This window comes from Grammomys surdaster, unplaced genomic scaffold, assembly GCF_004785775.1.
Source record: "Grammomys surdaster isolate TR1022 unplaced genomic scaffold, NIH_TR_1.0 166, whole genome shotgun sequence".
Classification (NCBI taxonomy): domain Eukaryota; kingdom Metazoa; phylum Chordata; class Mammalia; order Rodentia; family Muridae; genus Grammomys; species Grammomys surdaster.
Genome location: NW_021604614.1, coordinates 6,742,667 through 6,753,202, shown reverse-complemented (window position 1 = coordinate 6,753,202; position 10,536 = coordinate 6,742,667). Strand labels below are relative to the sequence as shown.

Sequence of the window (10,536 nt, the reverse complement as noted above, 5' to 3'; positions counted from 1 at the left end):
GCACCCAGCCTTTTCTATATGCTCCACCGCACCCAGCCTTTTCTATAGGTTCTGGAGATGGAACTCAGGTCCTCATGCTTCATAAAAAACAACTGAGTGGTCTCTCCAGACCTTGCCTTATGCATTCCTGTATAATTTTTACAGTAGACTTTTTGCTGTTCTTCTCCAAAACAAGATGCTAGGAATTTAACTGGGACTAATTTAAGGAGCCATCACTACTGTATTGAATCTCCCCTACCCCTCTATTATATTTATTGTTAGGTATTCAGTAGGGTTTTAAAAGTTAAAATAGTGTAGTTAAAAAAATGGGGCCGGATAGTTGGCTCGGTAGTTAAGAGCTCTTATTGTTGTTGCAAAGGACCCAGGTTCAATTCCCAGCACCCATATGAAGGCTCACCACCTCCTCAGTACCAGGCATGAATGTGGTGCTCAGACACACATACAGGCAAACACTCATACAAAATAATAAAAATAAATCTAAAAAAATTTTGCAGAGATTGGTGGTCCATACTTTTAATCCCAGGGAGGCAGGGGTAGGCAGATCTCTGCATTCAAAGGCAGCCTGCTCTGCAGAGTCCAGAAGAGACAGGGCTACACAGAGAAACCATGTCTTGAAAAAAACCAACCAACCAACCAACCAACCAACCAAACAAACAAACAAACAAAAAACCTAGAAAATACATTAAAAATCATCTCCTAGTTACTACGTGAACTAGAAACATCTTTTGTAATATCGAAAGTATGTTTTTTATTATAAAATTTTATGAGCTTGGGCCGGGATATAGCTGAGTTAGTAGAGTGCTTACCCCAGCATGCCAGAAGTTCTGGATTTGATCCCCAGGCCTGTGTAAACTGAGCATAGTGATGGGTGCCTGTAATCCCAGCACCAGGACAGTGGAGGCAGGAGGATTACAAATTCAAGGTGATTGTTGGCTAACTAGTGCATTTAAGGCCAGTCTGGGATGACCCTGTCTCACACTAAAGATCTGTGAGCTTTAAGTAGCTGTTACTTTAAGGGTCACCTAATACATCTTAAATAGACTTGGGTGAATTGAGGAAAGGAACGTTGACTCAACTCCAGGGTTGTGACTGGAGAATTGATGGGCAGCCAGGAGAAGCTCGCTCCTAACCTAAGTGAATTCCGAGGGAGCTAGCCTAGGGCTTGCTGTCTCCCAGTCAGTAGGAATAGCACTGACATTTTAATTTGGATTCCCTCCCCAGGCAGATCCACCCTTTCTTAGCCAGCCAGCTCAGGAGCACTGAGCCGTTGCTGCGGGGGGATCAGAGAGAGTGGGGGTCTCACTAAGGTCTGCCTCTCTTGCTGCCCCTGAACTGACTCGTTCCCGACTACCCAAGAGTGACGCAGCTCAGTGGCTGCAGAGGTCACGTGTGCACCAGGGTGCCCCTGTTTCCTTAAACTCACCCTACTCTGTTCTTTCCAGGTCTATAAAGGAGAATTTCAGCTACCTGACTTTCTGAAAGAAAAACCCCAGGTACTGTACTGCTTCTCTGTCCTCTTGTTATGTAAGAACTAGCAGTTCCAGCCAGTAAGCTTAAAGAGACAGCGAGACTTAAGTGAACAGGGGAAAATAAAAGCCAGCTGTGGTGGTTTATGCCTGTAATGTCAGCCATCAGCTGAGATGAGAGGAGCACAAATCCAGGGCTAGCCTAGGCTACACAAGAGGTCCAGCTCTCAGTGTACAGACAAACAAAGATGGGAAATAGGAAAAGATAATGACATGTGCCCTGGTAGCAGACTCTTGTAATCTGAGAGAGTCCAGGGTCTTCCAAAGCTAGGGAAGTGCTTTGATAACAGATCATACACAACCACAAGTATTTCACAAATAAAGAAGGAGATGCCTGGAGAGTGCCAGCCTCCTGAGCATCTACTTTGCATTAAGACTATGCAGCCACCGCTGGCATGTGTGTCGTAGTCACATCTGTGGTGCGTTAACTGTTCTCACATGGCTGTCAGCAGCTGGTAAGCGTTCAAAGCTTGTAGTCCTCGTGCTTTAGAAATAACTTAAAGCACTGGATGTGGTGACTCACACCTTTAATCCCAGCACTCTGGAGGCAGAGGCAGGTAAATCTCTGTGAGGTTGAGGCCAGCCTGGTCTACAAAGTACATTCCAGGGGATCCAGGCTTACAGAGTAAGATCCTGCCTGAAAAACAAAAACAGAAACCCATCTACAATTACAGCTGTAATGTTCCAGTTCCTTTGCATTCCATTCTTGTGTTCTGAGTTGGAGAAGAACAGAGAATGTTATGGCAGATGTGCCTAAAGTGGCCCAGAGTGTCCTGTCGCCACCTGTCACCTGTGAACAGCTGGGAGGAGTGGACAGTCCCTGCTGTGTGCACAGCCTTGCTGTCCAGCATCGGCTGGGTGCTACTCTCCAGTGTGAGCTTAGTTTCTCACAGCATTTCAGTTAGGCTTGCTGGGGAAATACTCTCTTAACTGTTCATGTGAGCCGTGTCTCCCGCAGCAAGCCTGGAGGAGACAAGCAGGCTGTCCTCCAGCTCAGTGATGCTGTCTCCCAGCAGACATGAAGGCTCTGCCCTACCTGAGTTACCGGTCCTCCATACTGACTGCTGATATGAGAGAGTTTTAAGTGCTTTCAAGGCGTATTCTTAGCAGTCTATTTTTAACACTCTCCCATTCTCTTCATGGATTCAGCATCTGTTTGCCAAGGATCTGTTACGAGTGAGAAATTAGGATCCGTCCTCGGGAGTTGGAGGAAAAGGAAGGGTCTTTTCAAGGATCTAGATCCACCTCAGAACTCTGACTCTTGCATAAAGGGGAGTGCGGGCCAGGCCCAAAGTGCACGTGCCATCCCAGAGCCCAGGCTGGGTTTCCGAGTGGACTGTTACTCACGGCTGTGGCCATCCCAGAGCCCAGGCTGGGTTTCCGAGTGGACTGTTACTCACTGCTGTGAGATTTTCAGCCAGAAAGCATTCCAAGAGGCAGGAGAAACTTAAGGAAACCAAGAAAGGTGATTTGAGAGCAGAACTCCCCGTGCTTCAGGACACACTCATCTCCTGAGAGAGAAGGAAGTGGGTAGACGTGAACAAGGACATCCAGAAGAGTGCCCCATGTCCCCCTGAGGACAAGATGTCTTCAGCCATGGATGTAAAGGATGATAAATTACACTCCTGAGTTTAGGATATTTACTTATCACAACGTTTCATAGCTGGGCAGAGTGGCACATGCCTATTGTCCCAGCACTGGGGAGACAGAAGTAAGAAGATACGAAGTTCAAGGGCAGCCTGTGCTCCAGAGCCAGATCCTTTCTTAAACAAACAACCCTCCCCCAAAACAAAAACAAAAAATGAATAAACAGTGCTAGAGTTGGTGAGGTGGCTTAGTGGGTAAAGGCATTGTCACTAAACCTAACAAGCTAAATTTGATTCCTGGAACCCACATAAAGGTGGAACGAATGAAGTGTCTCCTGAAGGTGTCCTCTGATGTACAGACATGTGCTGTGTACACACATTCCCCACAGAGCATTCACACCAGCACCCATCCACACAGAAATAAATAAGTAAACAAGTAATTTGTAAAGAATGAATGCCACAGTTGGTCGTGATGATACAGCCTTGAAACCCCCAGCACTTGGGAGGCTGAAGCAGTGGATGTTTATGAGTTCAAGGCCAGCTTGGCCTACATCGTGAGTTCCAGTCCAGCCAGTGCTATACAGTGAGACCCTGTCTCAAAATAATAGTAATAAACTTTAAATGATTATTTTTATCTTAAGTGTATGCATGTCTTGCCTGCATGTATGTCTGTGGACCATATGTGTGCCCAAGGAGGCCAGAAGAGTGTGTCAGATCCCCTGGAACTGGAGTTAAGTGGTTATGGGCCACCGCGTGGGCCTGGGAATCAAACCTGAGTTCTCTGGAAGAGCAACAGATGCTCATGACCACTGAGACTTTTCTCCAGCCCAATAATAACATTTGTTGTTTGTTTGTTTGTTTGTTTGGTTGGTTGGTTGGTTGGTTGGTTTTGTTTGTTTTTGAGGCAAGGTCTTTCTATTCTGTAGCTCTGGCTATCCTGAAACTCACTATGAAGATCAACCTGTCCTGGAATTCACAATGTAGACCAGGCTGGCCTCAAAACTTACAGAGAAACAGCTGCCTTTGTCTCCCAAGTGCTGGGACTAAAGGCTTGCACCACTACACCCAGGTCCAAAGAGAAAATCTTTTTTTCTTTCCCCTTGAGCGAAACAAAACAAAGGAAACGATACATATGACCTAGGACACTGGGCTTACAGAATGATGCAGTACACTTAGGCACACAGAGTAATCAGGCAGTTCTGTTCAGAGAATCTGAAAAAGGATCCAGACCCTTGTGGAACACTAAGCTCTTTACTTCGCTTACTATGTCTGATGTCACAGGAGAAACTGGACAGTAATGAAAGCCATTGAGCAAACCTATAGAGAGAAATCTCTCTGGCTTCTTCTTCCCTAGGTTCAGGAGACCTTGAGCTCTTCCCGAGTTTTGCTGAGGGGAGTGGCTTCTGAAATGAGGGGGCTGTCTAGGTAGGCGGTTCCTGCACAGGGCTTTCCTGTGACCGGGTCGATAACTCGGCCGACTTTGAAGATGATCTCAGCCAGTACGTGTTTCACATGCTTTGATCGTGGGACGGGCAAAGCTCTGAGGAGCACGATGTCCCCGACGCTGCACTGCTGAAGGGCGTCGTGAGCAAAGTAGATTTTCCGCTTATTAAAGTACTTCAGTAAGAGGGATCCAACGCAAGTCTGGTCGCTCTTACCTTAGCAGTTTTTACCATTGTTGTACCAATCACCTTCCCCACAACACATTTGGCGTGGACGGATGAAGGGACTATTGACATTGTGTGTCTGTGGCCACCTCCAGAGTCTACCACTGGGACCAAGGCCGGAGGAACATGGGCCCAAAGATGAAATCGTTAAGAACTATAAATAAAGAAATAGTAAAAGCAAGCCTTCAGTAGGACAATTAATTTTTAAATACAACACAAGTTTGTTGACTATAGAGAAGTCTTATATGGAAATAAGGTTTTAGAATGCCTTAGTAAGCATTCAAATTGCTGTGCTGACTGTATTTCATCTTCCTACAAGCACATTGGAAAATGAGAGATTATGGCTGAGGGGCTATGTAGACGGCTTAGTGATTAAGATTACCGCTGTCTTGCAAGGACCTTAGTTCCATTCCTAGCACCCGAGTCAGGTGACCGCCAACTGGCTGTAACTTCAGCTCCAGGGGATCTGACACTCTCTTCTGGCCTCTTGGGTCATCACACTCACATGTATGTACTCTTAGACAGACAGACAGACAGACAGACAGACACACTAAAAAACAGAAATAAAATCTTGAAGCTGCATGTTGTAGCATGCACCGGCTGTTCTTCCAGAGGACCCATGTTCAGTGCCCAGCCCCCACATGGTGGCTCTTACCTACCTGTAACTCTAGTTCTAGGATATCTGATGCCCTCTTCTGCTTTCTTCAGATACCAGGCATAGACATAGTGTGTAGGTATACAAGCATCCATACGCGTTAAATAAAGAACTAAACATTTCAAAGAAAGATGATGGTTTAAGTAAGGAGTAGATCCAAGTGGGGCACATGCTTGTAGTCTTAGTACTTGTGAATTGGAAGCAGGATCAAGTTCCAGGTCGTCTTCAGCTGCACGGAGTGGCCAAGGCCCTCTGGGGTTACACAAGACCCTGTCACAGCAAGAAAAAGGAAATAGAAGCCTGCTAGGCACAGGCTTCTTACAGCAGAACATGCTTGTAATCTGAATACCAGGAGGCAGAGGCAGGAGGACCCTGAAGGCCACCCCTTTCTACATAGTAGAGTACAAGGTCAGTCAGAACTAAGGAAGGGGTACTCAGGCCAGGTCTGGGAGGGCCCCAGGGCCAGCTCTGTGGATTCAGAGCCATGTTCTTCTCCTTGTTCATGGACACAATAACCAAAAGTTCCCTAACTTTAGCTCCTAGCATTTGAATTGAGGCTAGGCTGGCTCAGAGTTTTCAAACATCCAGCCACAGTGTTGATCTGTGGTGATGGGCCCACAGAGATCTCATGTCCTGACTCAGATGTATCCATGGTGCTCACGAGGAACAAAGGCATCCCTATTACTCAGGGGATGCCGGGGAGTTAGACTCTTCCTGGAATGTGGGAAAGACCAGTCTAGGTTTTCTTCCAAACAATTATAGGCTGAGTTTATCTGAAAGTCTGGGTAGATCCTCTTACAAGTGTGGGATCCCTTGGAGATCCACCATAATCATGAATAAATTTTAACAAGAGGCTTTTTATTTAGTTACTGGTCCCCTGAGAGCACTCCCAAGATATAGCCCCTACCCGTGTCAGCCCAGGGCTTATAAAGGCAAACCCCACAAGACTGCATGTATACTGCCTACGTGTAGAAAGGGTCGTGTTTCATCTTACATGTCTTGCAGTTGTCTTAAGCATCTCTTTGAAGTTTGGTTTCAAAAGCAGAAATAATAGTTAGTCATCAAGAGGTGGTGGTACATGCCTTTAATCCCAGCACTCAGGAGGCAGAGGCAGGCAGATCTCTGTGAGTTCAAGGCCAGCCTGGTCTACAGAGTTCTAGGACACCCAGAACTACAGAGAGAAACCGTGTCTCAAAAAAACCCAGACAAACAAAAAAACAAAATAGCAGTTAAGTTTTATGATCCCCTATCTTGCTGGAACAGCAGATATTACAAGATCAATTTTAACAATAGGCTTCAATGTCTGGAAAAAAAGGAAGCTGGCTGCTAGAGTACAGGAAGCTGGCTGCTAGAGTACAGGAAGCTGGCTGCTACAGTACAGCCTGTGCAAGCTAGAGCCTTTTTTTTTTTTTTTGGTCTCTCAATCACAGTAAGTTTGAACCTTAAGTGTAAAGTTAACCCTTACAATCCTTTGAGCCATACCTGATGTGTTGGTGAGAATAGTCACCTCTTCTACTAACCAAGCAACACCAAGGATTTTAACATATCTCTTGATTCCTTCAACAGACTGAGCAAGTGGAGTAGCTGAGCCCGTAACTTCCCACAAGTGAGGTGAGACCTGTTGGGGGCTGCTGGGTGGAACTTTCCACATGGCCTAGCAGAGTACAGCTATGTGTCCAGATGGAGGGTACACCTCTGGCCTCAGACAGCCTGGGTTGGTGTTGGCTCTGCCACTTCCTGGCACCAAGCAGCTTAGGTCTGTGTCTGTTTCCCTGTCTGTAATAGGATGAGTATGCTAAGCAGAGGTCCATGGTAAGATCTGACTAACATGGCCTCTGCGGAGAGTCTGGTACAGAGAAAGTGTGGTGATGGCGTTTGCAGTGGAGCGTTAGGTAGACAGCCCAAGAGACTGCGGAGCCCAGCCATCTGTGTGCTGTCGGGAAGAGATCCCAGAGAGCCCATTTGTCGAGGTCATGTCACATGACAAGCAGTCACTGTAGTCACTTTGGACACTGGACATTGGTGGTGGCATCCTTAGAAAGGGCCTGTGGCAGTCCTCCTGTTCTCCTGGTTTGTATCCTGAACTTACTTGTAGGTACAGGAAACGTCACAGAGGCTTGTGCTCACGGTTGTCTGTCCTCACGCACCTGGGCTGCAGGAGCCCACTTCCCCCCTCGTACAAACAAGACTAAAGCTACAAACAAGACTAAAGCGGGAGGTAGGGGAGAGGCAGCCCTCATCCCTGCCTGTAACCACATGCTGTGCGTTTTCCTAGGGACAACGGCTGCCTTGTCTACAGAAGAGAAATCTCGGAAGCTGCTGTCTGCTGAGAGAAGGGGTGTCCTGCTCCTGTTCACCTGCCAGCCTCCTGTCCCTGGGGGACACGTCACACACCCGGGCCTCCCCGAGTGATGGCTCTTGAGCCCAGTAACATGCATGGCCCTCAAGATGAGGAGCCCAGCAGGGACATAGTTCTGTCACAGCTCCTCTTGTCCTTGTCTTCCCTTCCCAGATTCCAGTCTTTCATTTCAAGGAAAGGAGGGTTTGAAGATGGTGTTCCGTTAACAAAATCGGGCAGTCTCATTCCGAATAGGTTTTCTGTACACGTTCCGATGTTTTGTAGAACACTCGTGCCTGTTTAAATGTATTGATGTGGATAATAGTAAATACCTTAATTATTTAAATAATTCATTGTATTGTTTCAGAGACGTTTGGAAATTACTGTATACATTTACAACCTAATGACTTTTGTATTTTATTTTTCAAAATAAAAGCTTAAATGTGAAGCATTCGATGGTTGTTTACAGTGCTGTCATTCAGAGGCACATGTCTCAGACGGTGCTACACTCACTTCTGTGGGCTCTTTCTGCACCAGGCCACCTCTTTCCCTTCCATTACCTCCCTTACTCTCTCCTTCCCTTCTCCCTTCTGTGTGTGTGTGTGTGTGTGTGTGTGTGTGTGTGTGTGTGTGTTTGTGTATGTATCTGTGTGCGCATGCATGTTCATGTACGTGTTCATATTTGGCCAGAGGTTGATGTTAAGTGTTTTCTGTCACCCTCTACCATATTTTTTGAGACAAGGTCTCTCAGTGAACCTGGAACTTGTGTTTTGGGCTGGCTGCTAGACTTGCTGGCCAGGCCTGGGAATCTGCCTGCCTTTACTCTCCAGCATTGGGGTTACAGAAGCTTGCACAGCTAGCATGCCTGGCTTTTTTACACGGGTACTAGGGATCTGAACTCACAACCTCACACTTGCACAGCAAGCACCTTACCTGATAAGACATCTGTCTCCCTAACCCTTGGCATGATCACATTTTAATGACATTTTGTTTATTTATTTTGAGATGGGGGTCTCTACGTAGTCCTGGTTGGTTGCCCTGGAACTCACTATGTAGACAGACCGGCATTGAACTTGCAGAGCTCTGCCTCCAGAGCGCAGTGGTTAAGGTGTGCGTCCTCGTGCTCCGTTTCCTAGGCAAGTTTTCTGTAACTCATTCCAAAGACCTATTGCCAATCATGTATGAATCCTGTTCCGGTTGATTCTGGCATACTATGTTTAAGGTCAAAGAAGTTACCGTTTCCAAGAGGCCTTTATTGTGGAACACGAAATAGCGTAGATATTAGTAATCACATTTATTGATTCTGTTTCCTGTGCCAGGCACAGAACAAGATGTTTTTCATGGTATTTCGGTTTCAACACTGCACCCGGTTTAGTCATATCTGCGTCACTAACTAAAATCCCTTCTGCCCTGTCACTCAGCCTGACACGTAAAGGTCATCCTCTTTCCACCCATGTACAAGAGTACAAGACCTTTGAGCCTACCGTCAAGTATTTGTTGACTTTATCCACTTAAACTCCGGCTATTCAAAGACTTCACTATCTGTGAAGACACCATTACAGTAGATAATCTAAGCAGTGTCCTCAGTCCCTCTCTTGTCCTGACCACCTCTCCTTGGGAACAGAGCCCACACTCTGCTGTGAACCAGCCCTAGCTCTCTGCCCCATTCCTCCATAGGCCTCTGTACATTGTTTCTCCCCCTAGAATGTCCTCCCCTCTGCTCCTGGCCTACTAGCCGCCTCTTTATCCTGAGATCTCTGCAAGTCCAGTGTCCTCTGGAAGACTCTCCTAGCTCTTCTACTGAAACTAGACGCCTGTGCTAGTTTCCTTTGCGTTGCCGTGACCAAGATAGTTGAGAGAAACAACTTCATAGGAAGAAAAGCCCCTTTGGGCTTACAATCCATCGTGGAGGGAAGGCGAGGGAGAGTGGATGTCGAGTCTGATTGCGCAGGAAGCAGAGTGCCCAGCACCAAGCATGGGTCTAACCTTCAAAGGTGCACCCTGTAGGAAGGTAATGTTAGAATCGGGTTGCTGCTTTGGCCACAGTACTGCAGCAGTCTCTCATTAGAACCCAACAGGTTCCTACTGAGACCTGGCTAACAGGCTTCCGTGTGGCCAGGCTTCTGACCCGAGGAGTGAGCTGACACTGAGTGGGGCTTGCTGGCCACACCTCTCACTCCCTGCTCACTTTCTGCCTCCTGCCTGGGCATGGGAGAGCCTGGCTGCAGGATTGCGCTCCCATCCCCAGAAAGGGAGAAGACACACTGTTTCTGCCATGTAGGCCCTGATTTTCTCCCTCCATCTCATCATCCTTTCTGTGGTAGTGAGGGCTGTGGCATGCTTTGTCTGTCTGACCACAGCATTGATAACTTTTTTTTTTTTTTTTGAGACAGGGTTTCTCTGTGTAGCCCTGACTGTCCTGGAACTTACTCTGGAGACCAGGCTAGCCTCAAACTCAGAAATCCACCTGCCTCTGCCTCCCAAGTGCTGGGATTAAAGGCGTGTGCCACCACTACCCGGCGATAACTCTTCTAATAAATTCCGTACTACCTACAGGCCTTCTTAAGTATTCTTAAACCCATGTCAGAGACCTTCCACACTCCTAACAGCCTATTAATAGCTCCACCAGGTTCCTGAGGGACAGAACCCACTCACAGCTGGACAAAACTCCATGATATGTGTGACCTATGAACCCCCACTGATAACCCCACTTCACCCCTAATTGACAAATTTTTTTTCTGACCTATAAATATCTCTCTCTCTC

The 10,536-nt window shown here is 46.9% G+C and overlaps 1 protein-coding gene and 1 pseudogene across 4 annotated transcripts in view; one reads left to right on the top strand and one right to left on the bottom strand.

The window, feature by feature from the left end:
* Tpst1 (tyrosylprotein sulfotransferase 1) overlaps positions 1–8,226 on the top strand; it is a 70,613-nt gene extending 62,387 nt beyond the window's left edge. For all 4 annotated transcript variants that reach the window (XM_028766170.1, XM_028766169.1, XM_028766167.1 and 1 more), the window contains exons 4-6: positions 1,443–1,493; positions 7,001–7,045; positions 7,710–8,226. In XM_028766170.1, coding sequence (XP_028622003.1) covers positions 1,443–1,493; positions 7,001–7,018 — 69 coding nt within the window. In that variant the 3' untranslated portion in view covers positions 7,019–7,045; positions 7,710–8,226. The remainder of the gene's footprint in view (positions 1–1,442; positions 1,494–7,000; positions 7,046–7,709) is intronic.
* LOC114620137 lies at positions 4,345–4,851 on the bottom strand (annotated as a pseudogene).
* Positions 8,227–10,536: the final 2,310 nt, after the last annotated feature.